Source organism: Punica granatum, chromosome 8 (assembly GCF_007655135.1).
Source record: "Punica granatum isolate Tunisia-2019 chromosome 8, ASM765513v2, whole genome shotgun sequence".
In the NCBI taxonomy this organism is placed as follows: Eukaryota; Viridiplantae; Streptophyta; class Magnoliopsida; order Myrtales; family Lythraceae; genus Punica; species Punica granatum.
The window spans coordinates 3,138,319-3,162,189 of NC_045134.1; the positions used below are offsets into that span (position 1 = coordinate 3,138,319).

Below are 23,871 nucleotides of genomic sequence, written 5' to 3' on the forward strand. Positions count from 1 at the left end.
TAGAGATTGAGCCATACAATGATGATATTGACCATAACTTGGGCTCAATAGAGATATAAAGGACAAATTGATTATATTGCACGGTAACATAGGTCACAAGGTTCATCGAGCAATTGACTTTTCGATTACTTGAGTAGAAGTGATACATTGCTAGATACCACTCACTGTTTGTAATATTGAAATAGAGATTTCGATATTACTGTTAACGTAATCGAGAACGTATTGGGTCATACACTACGACTAAATCGACGGGATAATTTTGAAATATTAAAATTGTCTAATAGAGACTAAACGATTTAAGATGCGATCAAATAATCGGAGATTTAATTAGATCAAATTTACCGATTAATTAGACCCGATTTATTAAATTTAATGGACGCGATAAAATACACGTTATACTTGACAAAAAAACACATGGGACCTTAATCGGGAGCCATGTGGCACGTACATGGCAAGCCGCATAATGGCTTTTTGCTTGGAGGCCAAGTGGCCCTTCAAGGCATATGTCATATTGCATGCTTTCATGCATGCTCACACATGGCCTTCCATTCAAGATTAAACCCCGAGATTGCTTATAAATAGTGAGAGGGGGGGGGGGGGATGAATGGGCGCGCGTGGAGTTTCGTATATGCATATGATGCATATGAAACCATAGGCATATGGGTAGATATATGGGTGCATGTGACATATGTATGTGTATATATATATAACCATATGATGCTTAGTTGCCGCGTGTGCATGGTGTTGTCATATATGCGTATATGATACACATGGAGCACTATACATATATGTGTATGAGAGTAAGGAAATTCGAATCAGAAATGACTGATTCAAATAGGTCCGCTGGTCCGATAATCTTGAGAGTTGCACCGGTGTTTCCTTTAAGCGTTGGTCAATAGCATCACTGATCTCGAAAATCTGTCGACGAAGTCGGTGTGGATATCGATAGAGGCGCGACGCTTAAGATCGCAATTAGGTACGCTTTATTTATCCTTATTCTTCTAATAGGTCTTGGAATATAGTCTCGCAAGTAGAAAAATTTTAAATTTCTCCTTCTTCAACCTTTTTGTAGGCCCGTGAAACTAACAATATATATGTACATCCCCTCTCTTTTTTCTTTTCCCTTGGATTTTATTTTGATTTATTGCTTATAATTGCCAGAGATTATTCTATATTACATATAAATTTTTGTCCTATACATTGTCGGATGCAATTAATTATTTTAATAGAATAATTTATGTGCAATTGATATGAATGATTTGTTGCAATATAATATCTATATATATATATATAAAAGCAAGGTATAAGGTTGGTCCGACTAGATGCCTTTCGAACGCTTCGTTTCTGAATGAATTTTTTTCATTTTTTTGAGTTTTTTAAATTTTAAACTATCTTTGATTAATCCGGGGATTAGTATTAGAGAATTTTGTGCCCTCACATGAATAGCTAACTTTTTCGTGGCGAGATGGTATTAGAGCCAAGGAAAGTCTTGCAGGTCATGAGTTTGAAACTCAAAAAATCAATGTGGGGGTCGTTCGCCGTTAAAACACCTAGCGCGAAGCCTGGTGGGCCTGGAATTAGTATTAGGAAATTTTGTGCTCTCACACAGACATCTAGTTTTTTGGGGCGAGATGTAACAAAATCTTCTGAAATAATATTCCATTTAAAAACTGAAAATACCATAAAATCTTTTAGATGCTACGCGTGATCTCCAATTGAAGGCAATATGAATTTTCTAAATGGACTTTCTAGGTCATTTAATTTTTTTATATTTTGAAATTATTTTTAATAAAAAATTTTAAAAGATTCCTCGTCATAAAATATGATTTCTTGATTTCTTTAATTTTTATAATTTATCGAATAATCTTAAATTTTTTAATATGAAAGTTAATATTTAATTTCATATGGTCTTAGAACACGCCATTTCTAAATGAAATTTTCTTGAAATTTTAATTTTTTAAAATTTTAAATCACACTCAATTATAAAATTAGCAATGGAATCTTTTGAAATAATATTCCATTTAATAAAATCGAAAATAACATAAAATCTTTTGGATAATACGGTAATCTTCATTGAATGTAATATGAATTTTCTAAATGGAACTTTCTAGATTTTTTTTAAAAAATTATTTTTCGAAATTATTGTTGATAGAAAATATTTTTTAAAAGATATTTCATCATATAATATGATTTTTTTAAAAAAATTTATAGTCTATATATTATTAATATATGGTTATATGGACAACTTGTAGTTGGCAAAATTTTTTGAAGCTAATGATGATGGACGACTGATTTTGCTAGGAAAAGAAACACTCCCAGAAGGTGAAGTGTTGCCCACAATGCCAAAGTTTAATATGATTCCACTAGGAGAAATAGACTTACCAGATAAATCAATCGAGATTCAAAACTCAAGAACAGGGAAAGATGAGAACTTTTTTACTTCTTGTGGGCGAAAACACGAAGTGGGTGGTGAACAAAGGAATCAAGTGGAGGGTGCTCCATGCCCTTTTTCTTTAATTTAATTTTGGGCCTCCATTTTAGCCCTTTTCCTCCATTAACTATTATCTTCCCACTGAGCCACCAACTGTTTGTCGTTTTCACCAAGTTGGGCCGAGCAGCCTTTGTCCTGCTGCTTTTTGCCATCTCGCAGTTCTGAGAGAATAAAGAAACCTGACCTTCACACCCACCACCACCATGAACGAACTGCTAATTGAGCTTCAGATTCGACCTCGAAAGATCAATCATCAAGAATTGCGTAACGTATATATGAATGATATGTTTTTGCTGATATCTGTTTACACAATTTGATTAGATAATATTTATGGATATATATATATATATATATTTTTCTTTTCAAAAAACAAATCAAATTTGCTCATCGAAAAAAAAAAGAAAACAAATCAGTTTATATATTATCTATTTTCTGTATGATGGTAATAAATATTAATTATCATACACATAAATAAAAGTCTATTCAGCTATCAAAGAGCACGTCCACAACTAAAAACAAGCTCTCGAAACCATGTTTCTCTCTAGATCCAAATAAATTGATTAAATTTATGCTTTGATTTTTGTCTCATTTTCAATCGAAATTTTTCGTTCTTTTACTTTTCTCTAATTTTTAGCTTTCTTCATATTCTTTTTCAACTTTCCATAGGTATTGCTACCCTTATATAAGAGCTCTCAGGAAGTAAGTTCTTCTACAACTAAACGCAAATGTTGTTTGTTTATTTTATTATTTTTGTTTCACTTTTGATTCTCCAAACAAATTTTCTTTTAAATTTTTATTTATAATGATAAAACTATCTCGTGCAACGCACAAACTTCACGATTAGTGCATAAATATTTGAGCAAATTACTTGCACATAAAAATTATTTAATTTACACCCGGTAACGCTCGGATCTTCAACCAGTTATTTTCAATGCGTTTGTTTTCGGAGTTAAAGTCACGAATTTGTGATTGTGATTGTGATTGTAGAAGAAGACAAAAATATATGGGGTCCACCAATTTGACTTTTGAAATATAAAATGAATGGAAGCTAGAGATAATTAATTATAATGGGATTGTATTTTAATAATATATGGGGCCCACCAATTTGACTTTTGAAATGTGTGTTTTGTTGTGTAGTGTTTTGAGTTAAAGTTAAAGTTAAAATCTTAAATCACGACTTTGAAAATAAACGGAGCATTTAAATGGTGAGTAAAGTCATCATGACAAGGCCAAATTCTTCCTCTTTGGCTCCTTCAAGGAGAAAGGAAAACGCGTGTACTTGACTTTTTGACAAAGTGCGGCTTTTCTGCCGAACCCATCTCCCAGAAATTGCTGGTTGCGAGATGATGGTGCGGGAGCCGGGCGATTTCGGAGGCAATTCCTAGGAAATTGCTGGCTGTGAGATGATGATGTAGGAGCTGGCCAATTTCATGGACATAGCGATAATGTCAAAACTAACCTAGAAGATTAACGAGTTGTTATGATAAATGACTCGACAGACAGATGGCTCAAGTCGGCCAATCGACAACGCGCCTATTTGGCTGGTGTTGAGATCTGGAATAGGCACTCTCGCTTGATTATGTTTTTTACACGTCATTGCCATTCATCCAATAAGCCATATTAGTTATTTTTAGCTCATCTGTCGGCCTAAAGCTAAGTCCCAACACCATCTTAATGCACATGGGCACAAGCTATTGAACTGTAACCCAAAAGCAATATGTCAGCCGGGAAAATCAAACCTGAAACATACATCAGATTAAGGCCAAACTCATGAGATTACACAACACAAAACATTGATGCAAATGCTCGACTTTATTCAGCAACGGCTACATCAGAACAGGGTAGTTTTTGTACTGAGACCACCTCCACCAGGGACAAGGAACAGCTCTTCCATCACAGCCCATCACTCTGTTTTACAATGGGCAAGAAGCTCCAGGTAATGCGTCGAGTCTCAAGGGCATTCTTTCTCGAACACTTCACTGGCGTACTTCCAGTTGATGACCTTCCATATGTTCTTCAGATAGTCGGGCCTCACATTCTTGTACTGCAGCAACATAAGGAGAATAAATCAATGTAAGAGAAGCTTTAACTAAACAGGAGATCAATCAGACATTTGTGCATCAGAGCATCCGAGTCATTTCCAGTACCAGCATTGACAAGTATGATTTTGATGTTTAATTATGTGAAAAACAACCTTCCAGACAGCTCTGAATTTTATAAAACAAGCAACATCTAGTTTCTTAAATAAATAACTTATAGAAACATATACAAATTTTGAAAAAAGAAAATGTAAAATGCACCCTAAAGTTTTTCAATCATAGCAATGGAGATAATCTTATGATCATCGGTAAGTTCCTCTTTGGAAGAATAAAGAGCTTATCTGCACAAAGGGTAATCAATTTAGAAAAATCAAACTCTTTGGAAGAATAAGGAACTTATCTGCACAGAGGGTAATCAATTTAGAAAAATCAAACTCGCAATGGTTGAAAAGCATATCAGATACCAAATTCACCAACTACTAATGTTATCAATTGCATCCATCGATTAGAATTACCTGAAGATAGTACGCATGTTCCCAGACATCTATTCCAACTAAAGGAACCAAACTTGGTCCTTTTGTCACTAGTGGGTCCTGCAAGCAGATTTAGAGCCAAGACATTCCATTGATTATAACATCAACAGATATTAATAAGCTTTCTGATTCTTAGATATCAGAAGTGCAGTCAAAGACATGTGAGTGCTCACATGAGCCAGTAACTACTTGTTTGAACTAGTTTAGAACTCAAAGCACCCAATGTTTTTAAGAATTAGAACGCGATATGGCAACTCAAGAGAAAGTGAAACTGAAAAGCATGGATCGCGCTTCCCAGACATCTTACATAATATCCAGCAATTTCAGCAACGCAGTCATTGATTAACTAACCAAAACTTGATCATATCCGCAATCAATAACTAACAAATGACCTAGGACATTCTTACCCTTTTTCCCCATGGCAAATGAACATTAACCTAACTGTCAAAACAGATATCACAGACTGCTAAAGAATAAATTGAGACTATATGGATATCTAGCCGACTCACCGATACCATAGACAAGAATATCATCAAGGACAGTATTATGATGTCTATTCCAAACACTGATATCAGATGTCTTTTGAAAATTACCTGATTGACAGTGGTTTCAACAACCAGTTTCTTCAATTCTTTATCGACGCCAAGCCACTGCACAAAACACAATTTGAAAGAAGACGGTGAATGAGATGGGCAGTAGAGAACGTAAATCGCCAGAATCACTCATCAGGGGAATAGGGAACAAATTGAAATTATAGTATGCAAATCTTACCACCCATCCAGAGCCCTGCAAAGCTGCACCTTCTGTGCTCATTTTTTGAGCCAATGCCTCCAAGGAGCCAAAATGTGTATCAATTGCCCAACCTAGAGAACCTTTTGGTGGTTCACCGCCTCCTTCCTGCAAAGCTTAATGCTTTAGATCGGGATATCCTAAACATTGGTGCAGAACAAATTTAACTTACACGAACAGGAGCCAGGTTCTTCCAGAAGATTGAGTGGTTGACATGACCTGGGGATAAGAATTTATTTTCCAAATACATCTCAATAACATATACAAAATTCATAGGTTCAACAACAGCAGAGCAAAGAACAATGAAAGAGAACACACTATCAGAACTTCTACTCTAATGCCCCCAATGCCACCATCACAGAAAACAATAAAACTCGGTAAGCAGATAATTCTTGTGCCGGCACCACCGACACCTCCGTAATCGACCTTTGCTAAAAAAGCAAAATGGTTACATTTTTAAGCGAAATTTTCTAGTAAAGCAGTTTCTTTCGGTCGAACATTCCATGTCATCCTTTCCTCGGATTTTGTTTGTCCATCTCAGCTCAATAGAAAAATAAGAAAACTGTAACTCCTATGATTGGCACTATCCTCGGTTGAACTATTTAGGCTCCCAGGCAAAATTGAAAATTGAGAACACACTCGGTCAAACAAACGTAGGCCTAAGAAGATGGGAATCCGAACCTCCTCCGTTGAACTTGATGGCGCTCTGGAGTTTGACGACGGAGGGAGCATCGCCCTTAGACATGGCCAGCTCGAGCTGCTCAAGGGCCTTGTTGTAGTTGGTGATGTATGCCTGGTGGTGCTTCTGGTGGTGGAGCTGCATGATCTCGCCGCTGATCGCCGGCTCCAGGGCCCCGTAGTCATAGGGAAGATCGGGGAGCGAGAAGGTCACCAGGCTGCGGAGCCCAACGGAGAAGCCGAGCTCGGGCTTCACGGCGGCGGCTAGGGTCCGGCAGCTGAGAAGAGTGCGGAGGGCCATCGGAAATTGGTGAGGAGGTTTCTGGGTCAATGACTCGATCGACAGAGTGCCAAAAGCGAGAGTGAGTAAAATATGGGAAGGAAGAACAGGTAAGATGGTGGTGATTGGTTAGCTGACGTGGCGACCATCAGCCAATCAGGTGACTTGTCATTTTTCTTTAAACCTCGTTTTGTCTTTTTTCGAATATTCGTGTCATACTTTGTTTAATCTCGTATCAATTTCGAATTAAACGCATTCGACAGCTGCACTCGTCGTAGAACCTTGTGAGAACAATCTCAAGATGGTAACATTTGTTTTGAGACATGAGGTGGGACAATTCGAGTAGGACTCGCTCGATATGATGGCATTGTTCAAACTAGCAGTTCTAGGTTCTTGGAGATGAGAACATAGTTGAAAGATTCTAATCGCAGGATCCAAATAGACCGAATTACATCGTCATCATCAAGAGCAAGTCGATAGGACATGGATCTGCAAACATAAGATGACCTGTTCCACAAGATCACAACACGCACTGCTCGGATTCGATCTGCTTTAGCTTTAATTTACACAGCTCCATCAATTGCGAATCCATGATTATTCACTAGTTCTGCATTCATTGAAACGGAGCACGAGGAGCTCCTCTTCTTCAATACACGGCCAATCGGTCCATGATGAGTTATCCATTTTATTTCTGAAGAAGCTCTTTTGCTTTGCTTGACCAAGCATCATAAATCTCGTCCGAGAACAGAACAAAGTGCACCTGCAAATAAAGATTCTTCCATGAAACTGCGAGAAGTTGCTATCCCCTAGTAATCATCGTTCATCACAGCCAAGAGGGAAAAACGGGAAAGATATCTCATCAAGCAAGTCAAACACAGGTTAGCTTTATCGGCGACGAACATAAGATCGGCACAGTCACTGAAAGGGAAAGAATTGGTGCTAGAATGTTGGAAGCAATTGAAGCCTTAAAGGTTACCAGATACCTCTTTCAAGCCATCTGAAAACTCCTCTACAGTAGATATAGCTACCGCGGCAGCTTCATCATATGGATATCTACGACATAGGTAAACAGACAACACCTCATTAGGTTCTTTCAAGTAAGTTTCCAGGCAGAGCAGCAAGATAAAAATCGCCACGATCTGAAAAGGCGAAACAAAATAGACTACTTATCACTGTCCCCATACCCATATACACCGCAGGATATAGCCGGAAATGCGATGTACTGGATGTTGTTCTCTTTGGCCACGGCAAGGCTGTTCCTGTAATTGCAAAACAATAAAAACAACCATCAGAAGAAACACCAAAAGCGAAATCACTGGACCGATGGAAAAGACAACATTTTAGGATGAATATAACTATAGGGAGGCAGACAGTAATATTGTACTTGTAGGCACTTCTAAGGGATTCTTGGGGATTTTTGTCGGTGTCGTAGATCGGGCCAACCGTGTGTATAACATGGGATGCAGGCAATTTGAATCCTCTGCACATTGCAAGCATATATTCAGTGCTACAAGTACTATAGTAGATCTAGCAGTATCATTTGCAATGCTGCATTAAAGTTGCTAGTGAAATATGAGAACAAATACAACACGCAGAGATCCATCTGAGAAACACTTACGGAGTGATCCTAGCTTCACCAGTGGGGCAACGGATTCCTGGGCGGACTTCTGGGACCTTATAACAAGCTTCTAAAAGCTCCGGTCCTGCAGCTCGGTGTATGGCTAATACAAAACCCAATCAGTGGAGGTTAGTAGAGCAGCTTGTAATGATACAGCGAGTAGACCAAGCTATCAGACAAGTACCTCCATCTGCACCACCGCCTCCAAGCATTCTCTCATTCGCGGGATTAACCTGTGGAAGACCACCCACCACTATGTAGTACAAGTACAATAGATCGAAGCTTCTGAATCCGAAATTAATAATAAGCATCAAAGGACAAGCCTTTCCAGAAATGAGAAAAAAATAAAAAAAAGAACAAAACATCAATTGATGAAACAACCCTCCATTCAGTTGCCGAAACAACAACATTTGATGTTGCAATTTCACTTTCACAAACAGCAATCAAATGCATCTGAGTAATCCCAACGCAACAATCTTTTTGTTTCAGGACGAATTGGTTCCTTTCTTACATCATACGATTATCATATGGCTGAGACAAGTCAATCCACAGAGCAGAACTATGTCGTCTCCGAAGCTAACGATACTGCAGAAACATTACGAAATTTTCTTCAAGAACAATGAAACCAATTCGGCAAACGATTCATCGCAATCGGTGCAATTCTCCAGAACTTCACTAACAAGTAATGAGCAGAGAGAGAGTGGGAGAGAAAGAGTACGTACGACTGCGTCGGAGGATCCATCGACGGACCACTTGGTGATGTCGCCTTGAAGGATCACCAGAGCGCTCGCCGGCGACAGCGAGAAGTGGATGGTCCTCGCGCCAGCTGCATTCCCTCCTTGGCTCGACATACTTGCGGCCTTAAATGCCGAGGCGCTCAGGGAGTGGAACTGAGGAAGGGCTCTGCGACGGTGAAGGACGCGGACTTCGCTCGGCCTTGAGATGGCGGAGGAGGAGAGGGTTCCAGATGTCGTCGAAGCTCCAAGAAGAAGAACCTGAGCTCGAGCTCCTCTTAGAAGGTGACTCCTCATTTGGTCAAAAAGTCAGCGCCTGTTCGCTGATCGGAATCCGACTCCGTCCGTCTTACCCAGAGTTCTGTTTTCCGGACCTTCTCGATGGTGGAGCCCATTGGGCCTTCCGCAACTGCAAATGGGCCCATGAGAGAATCTGAGCCCAAAGTCGGAGGATGAGCTCATGTGCCGACTCCGACCGCCGAATACAATCTCAGCCGCCGCCATTTTCGTTCCCGCCACGCCCTCTTTCCTTGGTTGGTCTCCCTCCCTCTTCGGTCGTCTGCTCTGCTCTTCTCCGCTCCTCTGTCTCTCTCTCTCTCTCTCGAGCAGCGAGGAGCAGAGGTCAGCGCTATGGGCTCCGGGGGAGAGGTGAGAGGGACTGTACCCTCACCTCCTGATACTGGAAAATCGCCTCTTCACCACATCTTCAAAGACGCAATATCCGCGATTCTGACCTCAGAGGTACCGAATTCCTCTTCGATTCAATTCTGTTCCGTGAGGAAGCCCATTTTAAATTCTGGTCGACTGCTATGCTTGTCACGGCATTTCCGGTTGTTTCATTTGCTATGTAGCCTTTCCGTGCAGTACTTTCCCTTCCGTCGATCTTTCTTTATCCATCAAGATTTAGGTTTGTTTTGTATGCTGCCTTCGACTGTGAAATCAAGCGATAGGTGGGGACAATCGAGTTTCCCTGAAATTGTTGATTTCGGTGGTCTTTTTTTTGGCTCATTGAATTGTTAAAAGTGAAATCTTTGTTGCAGACAGGTTAAAGTAGAAGACTTTTGTGGGTGGTTTGCTCCTTATGTTGAATCTCGTACTTAAAGATCAGTATGCAAGGCTTAGGTTCTTGTGCTTTTGGTACAAATGGGATTTCTAACTTTTGATCAATGTGTAGTTTATGAGCGCAAGTGTTCTCTCAGCCATCACATTAGTGTATAAGGAAAGATGGTTTCTCCGAGAATTCTCTAATAGGAGGATTCTACTACTTGAGGGGAAAGGAGTTCGCTGTTAGTTTTTGTGTTAGTTCGTTGGTGAGCATGTGCATTTTTACTTGATATATGCTCCTTGATTGTTTCCAATGGCAGTCTGTAGGACCTTCACTTCTAAGGAGTCTGTACGCATTCTTAAGGAATTTTACATTGAGGACATCGTTAGCCGTCTCATATCAACAGGACATCCTCAAACTCTCCAGTATTCTCTTCAACGATCTGGAAGATAGATTCAAACAATATTTCGTCTCCTTGAAGGAGTTTTCTAAGTGTTCTACTGCTCGAGAGAAGACTGCCCGACCATCTCTAGAATTCTGGTGCCAAATCGAAGAGTTGGTTCTGCTCTTAAGATGCTGTCTGGCAACGTTGACCTGGCCCAGCTTTGATCAAAGTCTTGTTCTAGAAAAGGCTAAATTTCTCCTCTCGATACTCAGGAGGCTAATCTCCTTTGATGTGAGTGGTAGGAACGGAGAGCAGCTCATTATCTTCAGGAAGTTCCGGAGGAAACGAACTTATGATGATGACAATGGTTACACCACTTCAGTTGTTGAGGACTTCTTTGCCTCCTTACGTTTCTTTGAACCTACGGATCCGTGCTGTTCATCATTATGTGCACTTCTGGAGGTAGTCTCCTAGAATCACCAATTTCCTATAGTTAAATTTCTGTGAGTTTGAAAGCAAGAGCCTTTCTTCCGTTTCCTTATTCTTTGTTATCTCCCAGAACAGGTTTTTGCTGATGAGCTTCTGGCTGCAGAATCACTGAGGAAATGCTTTGTATGTGTTGAGTCTGCATTGTCCTGGCAACCACTATTTAAGATCAATGTTAGCAGCAGCGAAATCGAATTGGTCTTGGAGGTCATATGCGCTCATCTAATCCTGCTTGTGTCTGATGAGCAAGCAGTCGAGAATGCTTTGGACAGATTGAACAGGCAGCATATGAAGGAACCCCGCTTTCCCGAACTTAGTGTGTCAGGAGCATTAAATTTACTTCTTAATCCCATTCTGCTGTCTGCTCCACAATTGTTCCAGGCACATCTGATTCTACTCGTTTCAGAAGCGATCGATGCTGACATGTCACAGCAAACAATGGGATTGCATGTCAGAGAAATTGATTTCTACTTCATAGCATTCGAGAAGTCTCTATACATGTATAAGAGACATATCTCTTCTTACTGGGATGATATTCCTCTAGGATATAGGGCTTCATTTTCTTATTCATGTCCACTGGAAAGAAGTCTGCCATCTTTCAGATCTTGTATTAAGCTAGTGACAGAACAGAAACTTGATTTGCTTGAGGCCAGATCAGAATCTCTGTGGAGCCTGCATATGCAGAATAAGCCTTCAGAGAGCAAGGATGACCTTCTTTCCACATCCATCGCGTACATCAAAGAGAATGCAGGTGTTCTTGAGGAGTCGTGCAGAGATGAGATGTCATCAGTCTTAATCTCACTAACATTGAGAGCCTTCTCTGATGCTCCTTGTGACGGCAGCCTCTATATGAAACAGGGTGGAAGCCCAAAGGACATTTACCTTCTTTCGTCCATTTTGAGGTTGATGAGTAACTCCATGATGCGAATCGTGTGGTGCTTAAGACATGGTGGGAATAATGGTCGTCTAAATGAATTGAAGGACTTCTCGTCATGCAGGGTGTATGAACTACTGCTTGGTGCAATGCGCTGCTCTCAGCAGTTTAATGTCCATTTACCAGTTCAAAGTTCCTTTTGCAAGATGATGAGGGCTCATCCAATTTGTAGGCATAAGGAGTCCAATTGGATGCTTTTGCAATTTTCAGGATTACTATCTCTTTGTTTTGTTGGCGGGTTCGATTTCTTGGTTAAGGCTTGCTTGTCTGTGATGGCTGCGCTTTTGAATCTGATCATTTTCGAAGAAGGGAGTCTGCTTGCACTAAGGTCCCAGCTCCGTATTGGACACAAATCCTCAGCTTTTGGACACTCTTGTGGAGAGGAAGAGGTGAAACACCGTTCTCTGATCAGCGCAGCAATTTTCGAACTTCTGTTTAGCTGCTGTTGAGTTGAGTCTTTACAAGGTTTCCTTATTTTCAGGCTGCAGGAGAACAGAGATCTAGTGAAAAGAGAAAGAGGTCCAGTCAAATCGCCTCAACCTTTCTCAAAATCCAGAGACATTGCTCATGGTAAGAGCAATACAAAATGTTTATGGGCGTATAAGTCGGTTTTACTTCACTTGAGGTTGCACATTCTTATGTTTCAACTTTTTTGCAGTATCCAAGAAGAGTCAGGAGATCATGCAGACTCTGTTGGCCTCACTGGGAGACAAGAAGAAACTTGTAGTGGGGAAGTCTTCTTCAAGTGTGTGCTGGGAGCATCAGAACAAGATTACAGTGATTTGGTAGATTTTGTCGAATTCAAAGAGGGGAAGGACTATTCCTTGTGGTTGAAAAATCGGGAAAAGTACCGGAGATGGAGATTGGAGAAGACGGCGGTTGTGAGGTGGAGGCGGAAGAAAATGACTATGAGGAAGATCAACCTAAGGAAAAGATAACAGCTAGAGCTAGTTAGTGGTGACCTCGGCATGTAAATTAAGATGAAGTTAGCGCGCGGGTGTGTGCAGTTTATTTTCAGATGAAAACAGTGTATGGCGACTTCGTAAATGTCAAATAATCAGCTAGAAGATCTATCATGTCTATTTGTTGGATTTCCAAACAACTATCAACTAATCTATCTAACCTTGTAGACTCAGAATCATATGCCGGCTCGAGTGTTTTTATACGTGGATGCTGTTCTTTTCTACAGCAGAAGTTACACGATCATCAAAATTTTACTGCAAGATATATCATCAAGGAAATGGATAAAAACCTACAAATCTTTTAATCACCCTTCGTTATATGAATGGCAAACAATGAACGTCCCCTTGCCATTTACTATGACTGACCACTCTCTGTCCTGTTCTTTTCTTCTGCCTTTCCTTAAACTTTTAAGACTTAGAAATCATTCTGTAGGTAAGAACATAAGCAGATGTCTAGCGGGTGCCAAAATCTACCACCTCAGCAACGGACATAACCTCCCAGACTCCGCAGCGGCCGCATAGATGTCATTGGTCCAGTATGTTCCACGAATCCTAGAACTGGCCACCTTGGAATGTCTGACCAAACTGCCAGTTTGAAGGGGCGACCTTGTAGCTGGTCACGGTTCTGCCGTCACTGGTGGTCACCTGGAAGGAGAGGCTCTGGCCGTTGAGGTAAGAGTTGCTCTGCCAGTTCTGGCCCCAGTTCCTGGACATGGTCTGCCACCCGGTCTTGGAACCCTTGATGGACACGGAGTGAACATCTCCTGCGCCCGCGACGTTTGTGATCAGAACAAGGTTGAAGTATGAGTGGCCATTGATTGTGAACCTTATGCCTCCTTTCTTCACGCAAGGGACCCTGTGAAAGGTATAACCATGTCCAGAAATGAGCCCATCATCTCTTCCCATTCATTCTGAATGAAAACAACTATACCGCAGTTTGATGCTTATTAAAAGAATTTTTATCATTTACCTTCTGAAGACTACGGGGACGATCCCGGCCCTGTACTGGGCGATTTGCAGAAAAGCAGGCTCGGCCATGTCGAAATGCTGGAGGGGTGGATTGCACCACCCACCATTGTCATTGGACTGAGCGAAGTTCGGAGGACAGAAGTTTGTGGCAGTGACGGTGATGGTCCCGGGGAGGCACCACCTTGGGTCGTCGTTGCACCGCATCTCGTAGCACGCCCCACAGCTCATGCCATTGTTGAACAAAGCAGTGCTAAGGGCAGCAGTGTTGGTGCCATAGCCTTGGCTGTACAGATTTCCATACCCACAAGCACCCCCTAAGTTAAAAATGGAACGCACATGAGGGGCAGTTTAATCAATTAGTTGGTCAAGGAATACCAACAAATAGTAATAATTTTTCTTGGTGACATGTGTGTCTATTAGACTCTTTTTTGTATTTGCACATGTTGTGAAATTTTCTAATTTTTTGCAATCATTAGAGATTAAAATACCACTTTTTTGGTCTTTAAGTTTAAAAAAATTATAATGAATAAAATCTTGTTTTTAAAAAATAAACTCTGTATTTTTCCCTCTTATAGCTCATGAATTATCATTAATCAAAGGGCGTATGAGCCCGATGCAGAAGTCTGCAAGTTTCAGTTCAATTTGATAAAGCAAAATACTCTTTTGCTTTCATAATATAATATTATAAACGTCAATCAACTAACAATGATAAAGACACTCGTGATTTGACCCTGAAAAAAATATTATAAATTATTATGTTTTCACTAAAGATTAAAAAGAACCCAAAAAAAAAAGTAACTTCATCACTGCAAAAAAAAAAAAAGTCATTTTATTTTGGAAAAGGGTATCTCTCTTTTACGTACCCATCGTGCCGGATGCATCACCGCCTCCATAGAATGTAGCGTGCCCGCCTTCCCAACCTCCATAATCACCATGAGAGCCATGAATGTTGCCCAAACTCACAATGGCAAACACCACAATTGCTAATCCTCCAAATGTAGCCATTCTGAATATGTGTTAAGATATACAAATAAATGTAAGAGAGATAGAGAGGGGGGGAGAGAGAGAGGAATTGAATGGTTTGATGATGTGTTTGTTTGCTTAAAGATTGTAAAGGGAGGGCTCTACTTATATAGGGGAGTTTGAGGTTAGTACTGTTGTGTGGATATTGTAGTAGAAAGAGGCAACTTGTTCTATATTATGTAATATTGAAAGCCACAATATAGAATGGAGTGTAATTGAAATAAAATCCACATTTTTAAGGGTCATTTCCCTATTGAAAAGGGATCAAATTGCACATGCAAATGTTCCACTAAGACCACCCAACTGCTTGCTCTATAGGCCCCACCCACATGCACATGCATTTTTTCCCCTCTCATTTCTCATTACTATTACTTCTTCCCTTCTTCGGGCTAATATCGACTCCGGATGATTGGCGTCGAGTACTTATCGAGAGGTTGCCTCAGAATAGCTCTATTGGAATATTGTATATAGTCTCTCGAGATTGACATCATTATGCTCGAATCTGTAGATTCAAAGCGCTCCTGTGGTTAGTACAGGTTCGACTCAAGATCTTAATCAGAATTTTCGGTTTTCCGATTTCTTATTATAGTGGTTCCTTTACCCTCATCGGATGTGGTAGTACTTTCGATGCCTTTTTTTTTTTTAATATGCATGAAATTGTCGAAATCATCCTACGTAGCTCGGTAGGTGAGAGTTTGCATGCAACGAAATTCTAGGTTACGGTCTCATCCAAAAAAAATGGCGAAGAACGAACTGAGACATAGTATATGCTTTCAATCTTAAATTATTTGAACCTTTCCACCCGAAAATATAATAATTAGTAACTAGTTTTGTCGTCGATGTCTGCCTCCAAATCTACAGTTCTCATTTTGGTTATTCTCAATTTTGTGGGGGAAATTCTCTCATATGCACGCTAGATTAAAAAAACTGAAAAATGAAAAAATAATGCAAAATTCTGAGAGAAAACTAGATGAAAAAACATCCTTGATTTTTAAGTTTATGAGAACAAGCAAATATGTAAAATGGAAAAGGAAAAATATGAAAATGTGGTGACTGGACTAAGCCGGTAGGTTTGTTTAATGAGTTTCTGTCGGTGGCATGACAGAGAAATTAATCTCTTGGTATATGTCTGTGTGTACTCCCAAAAACACATTTTTAACAATAATCCAAAATCTATCTACCGAAAAGAAAACAATAATCCAAAATCTACTGCTCGAAGGTTGTTGGGAAATAAAAAAAAAATTGGTAAGCTTAGTAATTAACTTAAATAAACAGTACAAAATAAAATAAAAACAAGGTGCGAAATGCTCCAAACTGATAGTTCTATTTCTTTTTCCCGATTAGCTTTTTTTTGGCTAATTTTATATTATTTCGAAATAAATAACTATATTATCCATCTATCAAAATTTACAATCGTGTGTGTAGCTTTTAGAAAGGGGACACCGAGCTATACCGGTGCGAAAGAGACCGTCGATATTTAAATTTAATTATTGTTGGTTTTTATAACAATCTGATCTGAACAGACATTGTAAGGAATTATTGTTTATTAAAAAATCGTAAATAAAGTATCATATGACAAGTAATTATCTCGGTGTAATCCAATTTTTGGACAAAATATTAATTAATATTGAGGAGATTAATGAGGAAATCTCGATGAGGTCCTACCATGTTAGGGGCACATGCATGTCGGGGGCTTCATGGTCCCTTGCACTCGTGTGTTCACTTTCACAAATGGATTGGCGGCTCTCAATTTTTTAGCAATTAATTTCTGCACAAAGAAAAAAAAAATTTGAGGACAAACTTTTGCAACCTCCGACGTGAAAAATCATATATCAAAGAAGAAATACTGTAATGTTATTTTTATATAATTCTTGAGATATTTCATAATATTTAATTGAAAAATATTATTAGGCTTGTGTTGGGATAGTTTCACTTTTATATTACATTTATATGTGTGTGCGTGTATATATCATAAGGTTGTACGTTATAACCAGCCATCATATTTAAGCTAAGTTAACATTGATCCGTCCGCCGTACCACGTGATCCTCACATATGCCCATGAATTCCTTCACTAGTGTAGCCATAATTGCATAGTGAAAGATATCGTAGTCGAAAAATATTACAAATCCTAATCATGAGATATATAAATGTGTATATAATATCGTTTGAAGTAGCTGTCTCTTCAAATGATTTTCTTATCATATACAATGTGACATATAGTTCAGCACAAGCGGTGCACATCAAATCCGTGCCTGGTCGAAATCGAAGTGTGTATATAGTATGAATAAAATGGAAGGTGATAGTAAATGTTCCTTCGCAAATAAAAGTGAAATGATGGATGCATGTATTTTGTTCACTTGCCCAAAAAGGGAATGACATGAACTTTGCATTAATAGATAAAAGATGAAATCATGAACTAAACAACCATTTGTTTCACTCACCTGTCTTATTAACCAATTCAATCCATATATTTGGCATGCATTAATCATCTCTCATTTCGTGTTTTCACTGCAGGATCGTGTCGACATCTAACAACGCCCTTGTCGAGCGATGCATACTTATTTCATATAACTGCGTGAACGGGACCAAAGGCAAGCAAAATCCTCCTTAAAACTAGTGACAATGACATTTTCACAGGGGACAGAGGTGTCCAAAGAGCTTGAAGATTGAAAATGATCAGATCCACAGAAATGGCATGTGACCAGATCCCATCTTTTAATGTTTGTTGCTAATGAAAGTGCCCTTCACAAGAGACTGCCTGTTAGTAGAGCCAAGACCCATGCATCCACTTGCAAGAGACTAAAATGCTGAATCCTAGAGGGACCTTTGAGAAGAAGATCAAGTCTCATGGTTATCCTTTCATTTTGTAGGGTGAAAAAATGGAAGCAATTTGCCAAGATATCAGAAATAAATTCAGTTCCACGGATTGTTTTTATCATCCACAGTTGAATCCAAACGATATATCTGATCGCGAACATTGATCTAAGTAGCAGTCGGAGGGCTTTCTTGGAAGAGGTCTCTGTCAAAGGGGGAGACAGTTGAACAACATGGTCACAGGTAGCAGCCACAGAGGTAGCTCTCATAATTGTTTCCGTTTATTTCTCTGCAGTTGTTTCTGTTCAATAACTTGCCCTTCTGCCATGTGCAACTAAGGGTGTGAGGAAGATAGGAGTCATTCTCTGGTCCTTATGATGGTGACAAGCAGTTTGCATATGTTTTTCGGGCTCGCTCTAAACACAGCTGGTGAAATGATATGTCGTAGCAAAGATAATGACACTGCTTTCTTATGGTCCAGGATCATTGCACTGGGTGATTCTGCAAATCCTGCAGTTATACGGGCTTTTAGTTAGTTCGCACAATGCAATGCGGGACCTGAGAGATACTGCCAAATATATATGCATTTGCAGGGGAGAGCACTCTCTGCCGGTGTGTTTTCCTGGAGGCAAGCAAACTCGGGTTGGTTTGATCTGGCATTACTAAAGCGATCATAACGAGATGTATAAGGCATTTTTTGAACATAAATATTCTATATACTGAACTGGGATCCCGTGAATTACGTTAAAGGTAGAGTTCATTCCATCTAGTTAGGAACCTGTCCTCACACTGCTTCCGATTTCATTTTGGTTCAGGAGGATTCGAGTTAATATACGTAGATAAATGTTGCTGGATTTACTTATATTAAGTTAAATACCTCACTGCTCTTCTCATGGAATCGGGCTTAACCAGGAGAGGGGGGAATCCTCTGGCAAATTAGGCCCACTAAACAGTAAACACCTTTTCCTTTTGGAAGAGGAGACAGGCAGAGAGAGAATCAGCAATTAAAGAGACAATTCTTACATTCCAATACAACAGTCATGAAGAATCAACACTTGATTTGATTACAAAAAGAGTATGGTAAAAACAAACTTCGAATGGAAAGAATCAACATCATCAACGATTAGTCGTCTCTGTACAAGCATACAACAGTTTAGAGCACATGATCGTAGCTAGGATGCGCTGCTGCTCTCGCTCGCTGAAATGGTGGGGCCCTGGGGTTTTGCGAGCCATGAGCCTTCACTGCTGAGGTCAAGTCCCTGTAATCGACCGATTGAATCTTGGTGCAACATCTCAGAGTAGGTGCGAAAGTGAGGATGGAACTGAGGCATGTGCATACCATGGGGTCCGCTCAGCCCTAGCTGCGAGTGGTGAGGGAAGAAGGAAGGCCGAGGACATGGAATGCTTTGCATTCCCAAGTTGTATGCTTCGGTCGGGGTTATCATTTCTCCTGTGGCGATTCTAAGCCTCTGAACTTCTTTTTGCAGAGCTTCATTCAAGGCTGAAAACAGGATGGAAGAAAAGAAAGCAAAATTGTAACCTTTTTTTTGAAATTTTAGGACTTATTTTCCCCTCTTTCGGTCAAGAGGAGATATGCTCAGAAGGCATTTCATTAACCTCAATGTCGTAAGAAAGAATTTTGCAAAGAGTCAGAGAACATGTATCATATTTCTTCCAAGTTTCAAACACGAACAAAGAACTGGGATGGTAATGAAAGGAGAGAATGAGTACGAAGCCTACCATCACGGAGCTGAGCTTGTTGTTCCATTGCTTGTAACCTAAGCTTAAGCTCCGTGTTTTCAGTACTCAAGCCTGATGTATCTCTCTGGAGAGCAAAAGGGAAGACAAAGACAGGCAGAGCAATAAAAACAGATGAGAAAGACAGGCACAGGTCTGCAAGCATAAATACCTGAAATAGGGCGAGCTGATGAAACTCTGCTTCCCATGAATGAATACAATCACTGTAATTAGGAAAATACCTGAAATAGGGTGAACTGAGCAGAAAGGGTAGTCGCCTCTGTTTGAAGAGTCTGGACTTTTCTCTCGAGCTCCAACATATAACGGGCTTTTCTTTCCTTCGACCGAGCAGCGGACTGTCGATTTGCAATAATCCTGTCAGAAGGGGAATATATAAATGAACACGCGATGCTGGGGAACAAAAGGATAATCCCTTCATTTAATTCTTTGGCTCATAATCGACAAACATAAAGGTTGTTCAGAGTTCAAAACAGCTCATTCCTGCACATTAATGAGGCATAATTTACCATGTGAATCGTAAAAATAAATTTTCGCTAAGAAACAGTTTTCTCACAAGCTTTGACAGTTTCTGCAGTGCATGCCCTGGGCCTCCCTACTTTAGAAAAATGTTAGGATACTTATATTCACTCGAGTGGGTTTGATGATTGAGCAGCTTGACATATTTGTGTCAAGAAAATAAGCTAAAGATGCATCAATGACAGGCTACATCACAAATACAAGTATAATTAGCTATTCAAGAATAAGCATCAAAGACAAACAAAAGTCACTTCAAAGACAAAATACACTACCGATACGAGACGTAAATATAATTAACTTAAAAGCTTCATCAAAATTCTTGCACAAGCACTATAAAGTGCCCCCATTCTTAAATTTTACATTCCCGGTCAAAATGCTCCACAGCCCATCAACTTCAATTATATAATCTCTACAGTTTAGGGGAAGCTTTGGACTTTTGAAGTTGCTTGACCATGTAATGCAAGCAAATCATCAATATGATCTTGAATCATTCTAATATGATCTTGAAGAATCATCAGCCAGTGATCAATGAATATAATGAAGACATCCATTTTCAAGGGAAAAACATTACTTTCGACACCATTACCCGATGATCAATGAATAGTATGAAGACATATCTTTCATGGAGTTTATCATAGACACTTCCACAGCTATTCGAAGTCTCAATCCTGAATCTGGTTACTACTCATGATGGAATCTGAAACTCGTGTGAACACTTTCGGGGACACATGATCCGAACATCCCAATTAAGGAAATGCGAGCAGTCTAAGCAGCATTCTGAATTGGCAAATCACGCGAATCACTTCTACCATTCCATACTCGAATTTTACTTGCAGACTGGCTAAAGGAAAGACCTTTTGGCTCTGAAGATGAATGGCGATTAAGCTTTCCATTGACGGCGAAGCAAGAAATGCCCGAATGAGTACATAAAAACCTTACCTTTTTGCTCGTTTGGGATCGTTTGCCCACAGCTCGGCAAGCCTGTCAGGGGCCATGGCCTTCTTGGCCTCTATGCTCTCCAGCGCCGAGGACAACACCCCATCAACGGAGTTGCTGTACCGATGCCTCCCGGCGGCGGCCGCATAGCCGGGTTCCGGGTAGGCCGGATCGCCGTCTTCGAGTCCGTCAGATCCGAAATTCTCGATGTCCATGTAGGTTCTCAGCAGCAGATCGTCGTCGTCGAACCTCCCGGAGGGCTCGCCCCCCACTAGATCCAGGTCATCCGGCAGCCGGAAGCTGACCTCGGACTGCGCCCGCCGGTGGTGAAACGGCGGCGCCATTGGGCGTCCCCGGGCCGTACTGGGCAAATCTTGCATTGCTTCTTTCTTCTTCCTCTGCTTCTCTCCTTATTTCAGTGTTGACTTTCGATTCTTTGACCTCTCTCTCTCTCTCTCTCCCCTCTCACTGTTCCACTGAGTTTTGTAACCTAAAGATTCAAGAAGTGGATGAATCCACATGGGGCACGACATTGTTTAATTGGCAGCACATGAATCATTTTTTACTGATTTGATTAATCACCGTTTTAACTGCTATTATCGAAAGATTAATCCTTGAAAATGATTTTCCTGCCGAAAGAAAATCCGATAACTCGCGTTGATAGTATGGCTGAGGCCGTTAACTTAGTCGGGAAGACCCGATATAATTATATGTTTGCTTTGTCATGGATGTTGTGTTGTACTAGAGGCCTGCTCTTTCCCATAACTGAAGAGATTTCGGGTTTGATTCAAATATGAAATTAACGACCGACAGTAGTCGGGGATAACAGGATGAAGAGCAAGAACTTGTCTTCCCACATGAATCTCAACCCCAAGAATTGTCAAAAGCTGCAGATGTGATGGCCTGCGCAAACTCCTGGAAGTTAATGCACCCGTCGCCGTCTGTGTCTGCCTCCCGGATCATCCCCGTCAGCTCTTCTGCGGTTAGCGCGTGTCCCAGCTTGGCCATTGAGTGTGCAAGCTCAGCGGCTGTGATGTAGCCATTCCCGTCCCGGTCGAACATCTTGAAGATCCGCCTCAGCTGGTCCTCTGAGTAAGGGCACTTCGAGGTTACGAGGTCTGGCTCTACCAGGGCCACAAACTCTGAGAACTCTATGAGCCCGTTGCTGTTCCTGTCGGCCCTCTGGATCAGGGCCTCGAGCTGGTCAGGGCTGGGTTTCAGGCCCAATGACCGAAGGAGGGACCCGAGCTCAAGTTGGGTCAGGCTTCCATCCTTGTTCCGATCAAAAGACCGGAATATCTCCCTCAGCTCCGTGAGCTGCTCGTCATCTAGCTTTACGGCGGGTTCTTTCCCACTCATGTTGCAGCAGCAGGAGGGCAAAGTATATTCGATAAGGACCGCGTTATCAAATCCGGAAACCAAAAACTCCCTCTGCTCATGTAATTGTGATCAATGACGAAGCCGGGATTCCAGAACAGTGAGCAGTGGACCAGATCGATCGTGTCACGAGGGGAGGGCGGTCGAGGAATAGTCTTCCTTTCAATGTGTTGCAGTTCGATCGAGATTCAAGACGGAGCAGCTGTCGATGCAGACGATGAGCTTCCTCTCCGTGAGGATAGCTTTTGAGTACAAATCCATGGGCTTGATCTTGACCCTCACAGATTGGTCTCTTGCAGGATTATAGGATCTATGGTAGACTAATACTTGCCCATAGGAAATTATTAGGAATTTTTGTTATATTTTGCCGTTAATTTCACCTAATCGCGAAAAATACAAAACAAATAAATAAATGAGACGTCAGTTGTATGTTTGATGTTTAAGTATTAGTACTTTGGAACTCATCTACTATCATTTTTATATAGCCCATATACATCATGTTCAGTCTAACCATCTCGTTTTATTGAGCTCCGGCGAAGATACAGCATGGTCACGATTTCACCCATTACATAGGGAGAGGTTTGGACGGACACCGTTCGACTTGCTTCGGCTTTTTCTAGCCATCTCCTTAAGTTTCTTTTGATCTAATACTGGAGTTGTTGGGGTGTTTAGGAGATTAAGTGAGAAAACATCCCCCCCCCCCCCCCCCCCCCCCCCCGGTAAGCAAGGTTTCTCGATCCCTCAAGCCGATGACCCTATATTTCTATTTGAGATCATATCACGCTGTGATCAATGGAAAAATTCATTCGAGATCAAGTCCCCTCAAGCTGATGAATCTATAATATTTCATGGACCTCAAACTTCTCTAAACATTTGATACATTGGAATTGAATAGAAAGAAATGAAAAGAGTTCTATAAATTGAAATATAATTAGATTGAGACTTGAGAGAATATATACTATTAATTATATTGAATTTTAGCATATAAATGAGTGTATTTAAAAAATCAAGATCTTTATCAAAATGTGTGTGTATATATAGATATAGGAGCATAAAAGAAAATATATGATACTTGTATGAAAATTAGTTGGAATGATGGAATGACCATTATTAACTAATTTTTATGAATGAATGATCATTCCATTTATAGTTTAAAAAAAAATTATCAAAGTGGAATATGTTTTGTAATTAAAAAGGTGTCATTTTTTTTCAACACAACATAGCGAGCAAATGGAGTGAAATGAGAGGACATTCATTTCGGTGTACCAAACGCAATCGAATAGTCGTGATTCTCGATCAACACAGTTTCTAGCTTAGCTTTCCTTGTTGTCTACCCCCCTGAAACTGAAATCAGTGCCGCCCAAGTTTGTACGAAGTGAAGTGGGAGCTGTACCATGACCTACATGTCATGCGATAAAATTTTCCTTCATGCTTATCAAATTCCAGAGTTAACTTTTAAACTCTTACGAGTTTACGGGATGAAAATCAGTAGTCTCTGGTATA

At 40.4% G+C, this 23,871-nt stretch overlaps 6 protein-coding genes across 7 annotated transcripts; 1 reads left to right on the plus strand and 5 right to left on the minus strand.

Annotated features, from left to right (window-relative positions):
- Positions 1-4,209: 4,209 nt before the first annotated feature.
- On the minus strand, positions 4,210-6,899 carry LOC116187979 (superoxide dismutase [Mn], mitochondrial). Its single transcript, XM_031517055.1, has 6 exons — positions 6,534-6,899; positions 6,025-6,071; positions 5,835-5,960; positions 5,657-5,713; positions 5,046-5,123; positions 4,210-4,535 (listed from the first exon to the last, which is right to left on the minus strand). The coding sequence occupies exons 1-6, from the start codon at positions 6,829-6,831 to the stop codon at positions 4,443-4,445; spliced, it is 699 nt and encodes a 232-aa protein (XP_031372915.1). The 5' UTR covers positions 6,832-6,899; the 3' UTR covers positions 4,210-4,442.
- Positions 6,900-7,141: 242 nt separating this feature from the next.
- LOC116187976 (macro domain-containing protein VPA0103) lies at positions 7,142-9,485 on the minus strand. The gene is made up of 7 exons (XM_031517049.1): positions 9,151-9,485; positions 8,613-8,661; positions 8,429-8,531; positions 8,195-8,290; positions 7,995-8,069; positions 7,794-7,863; positions 7,142-7,570 (listed from the first exon to the last, which is right to left on the minus strand). The coding sequence occupies exons 1-7, from the start codon at positions 9,457-9,459 to the stop codon at positions 7,496-7,498; spliced, it is 777 nt and encodes a 258-aa protein (XP_031372909.1). The 5' UTR covers positions 9,460-9,485; the 3' UTR covers positions 7,142-7,495.
- Positions 9,486-9,558: 73 nt separating this feature from the next.
- On the plus strand, positions 9,559-13,094 carry LOC116187971. Its single transcript, XM_031517044.1, has 5 exons — positions 9,559-9,903; positions 10,527-11,054; positions 11,157-12,401; positions 12,494-12,582; positions 12,671-13,094. The coding sequence occupies exons 1-5, from the start codon at positions 9,793-9,795 to the stop codon at positions 12,948-12,950; spliced, it is 2,253 nt and encodes a 750-aa protein (XP_031372904.1). The 5' UTR covers positions 9,559-9,792; the 3' UTR covers positions 12,951-13,094.
- Positions 13,095-13,207: 113 nt separating this feature from the next.
- Positions 13,208-15,084, minus strand: LOC116187978 (expansin-A8-like). The gene is made up of 3 exons (XM_031517054.1): positions 14,807-15,084; positions 13,945-14,257; positions 13,208-13,830 (listed from the first exon to the last, which is right to left on the minus strand). Exons 1-3 carry the CDS (start codon positions 14,946-14,948, stop codon positions 13,527-13,529), a joined length of 759 nt encoding a protein of 252 aa, XP_031372914.1. The 5' UTR covers positions 14,949-15,084; the 3' UTR covers positions 13,208-13,526.
- Positions 15,085-18,773: 3,689 nt separating this feature from the next.
- On the minus strand, positions 18,774-21,492 carry LOC116187974 (bZIP transcription factor 18-like). Of its 2 annotated transcripts, XM_031517048.1 has the most exons (5): positions 20,995-21,491; positions 19,761-19,893; positions 19,522-19,606; positions 19,121-19,282; positions 18,774-19,040 (listed from the first exon to the last, which is right to left on the minus strand). In XM_031517048.1, the coding sequence occupies exons 1-5, from the start codon at positions 21,369-21,371 to the stop codon at positions 19,033-19,035; spliced, it is 765 nt and encodes a 254-aa protein (XP_031372908.1). In that variant the 5' UTR covers positions 21,372-21,491; the 3' UTR covers positions 18,774-19,032. The 2 variants fall into 2 exon arrangements, with proteins under 2 accessions (XP_031372908.1, XP_031372907.1); XM_031517047.1 differs by having other exon boundaries at positions 18,774-19,282; positions 20,995-21,492.
- Positions 21,493-21,753: 261 nt separating this feature from the next.
- On the minus strand, positions 21,754-22,567 carry LOC116187981 (probable calcium-binding protein CML18). Its single transcript, XM_031517058.1, has one exon. The coding sequence runs from the start codon at positions 22,348-22,350 to the stop codon at positions 21,856-21,858; it is 495 nt and encodes a 164-aa protein (XP_031372918.1). The 5' UTR covers positions 22,351-22,567; the 3' UTR covers positions 21,754-21,855.
- Between the last annotated feature and the right edge of the window lie 1,304 nt (positions 22,568-23,871).

What these genes read in the sequence shown, in the direction of transcription:
- LOC116187976 (XM_031517049.1), bottom strand. Translation starts at nt 9,459, where the DNA reads ATGAGGAGTCACCTTCTAAGAGGAGCTCGAGCTCAGGTTCTTCTTCTT. An exon ending in ATGGATCCTCCGACGCAGTC is followed by an intron (nt 8,662 to 9,150) that starts GTACGTACTCTT and finishes GGTCTTCCACAG; the next exon opens with GTTAATCCCGCGAATGAGAG. An exon ending in ATATCCTGCGGTGTATATGG is followed by an intron (nt 7,864 to 7,994) that starts GTATGGGGACAG and finishes CCTATGTCGTAG; the next exon opens with ATATCCATATGATGAAGCTG.
- LOC116187974 (XM_031517047.1), bottom strand. Translation starts at nt 21,371, where the DNA reads ATGCAAGATTTGCCCAGTACGGCCCGGGGACGCCCAATGGCGCCGCCG. An exon ending in GATCCCAAACGAGCAAAAAG is followed by an intron (nt 19,894 to 20,994) that starts GTAAGGTTTTTA and finishes CCCTTCTGACAG; the next exon opens with GATTATTGCAAATCGACAGT. An exon ending in ACAAGCTCAGCTCCGTGATG is followed by an intron (nt 19,283 to 19,521) that starts GTAGGCTTCGTA and finishes TCCTGTTTTCAG; the next exon opens with CCTTGAATGAAGCTCTGCAA.
- LOC116187979 (XM_031517055.1), bottom strand. Translation starts at nt 6,831, where the DNA reads ATGGCCCTCCGCACTCTTCTCAGCTGCCGGACCCTAGCCGCCGCCGTG. An exon ending in TGCAGGGCTCTGGATGGGTG is followed by an intron (nt 5,714 to 5,834) that starts GTAAGATTTGCA and finishes TGTTTTGTGCAG; the next exon opens with TGGCTTGGCGTCGATAAAGA. An exon ending in AACATGCGTACTATCTTCAG is followed by an intron (nt 4,536 to 5,045) that starts GTAATTCTAATC and finishes ATGTTGCTGCAG; the next exon opens with TACAAGAATGTGAGGCCCGA.
- LOC116187971 (XM_031517044.1), top strand. Translation starts at nt 9,793, where the DNA reads ATGGGCTCCGGGGGAGAGGTGAGAGGGACTGTACCCTCACCTCCTGAT. An exon ending in CATTATGTGCACTTCTGGAG is followed by an intron (nt 11,055 to 11,156) that starts GTAGTCTCCTAG and finishes CTCCCAGAACAG; the next exon opens with GTTTTTGCTGATGAGCTTCT. An exon ending in ACTCTTGTGGAGAGGAAGAG is followed by an intron (nt 12,402 to 12,493) that starts GTGAAACACCGT and finishes CCTTATTTTCAG; the next exon opens with GCTGCAGGAGAACAGAGATC.
- LOC116187981 (XM_031517058.1), bottom strand. Translation starts at nt 22,350, where the DNA reads ATGAGTGGGAAAGAACCCGCCGTAAAGCTAGATGACGAGCAGCTCACG.
- LOC116187978 (XM_031517054.1), bottom strand. Translation starts at nt 14,948, where the DNA reads ATGGCTACATTTGGAGGATTAGCAATTGTGGTGTTTGCCATTGTGAGT. An exon ending in TGATGCATCCGGCACGATGG is followed by an intron (nt 14,258 to 14,806) that starts GTACGTAAAAGA and finishes TTTTTAACTTAG; the next exon opens with GGGGTGCTTGTGGGTATGGA. An exon ending in GTCCCCGTAGTCTTCAGAAG is followed by an intron (nt 13,831 to 13,944) that starts GTAAATGATAAA and finishes TACCTTTCACAG; the next exon opens with GGTCCCTTGCGTGAAGAAAG.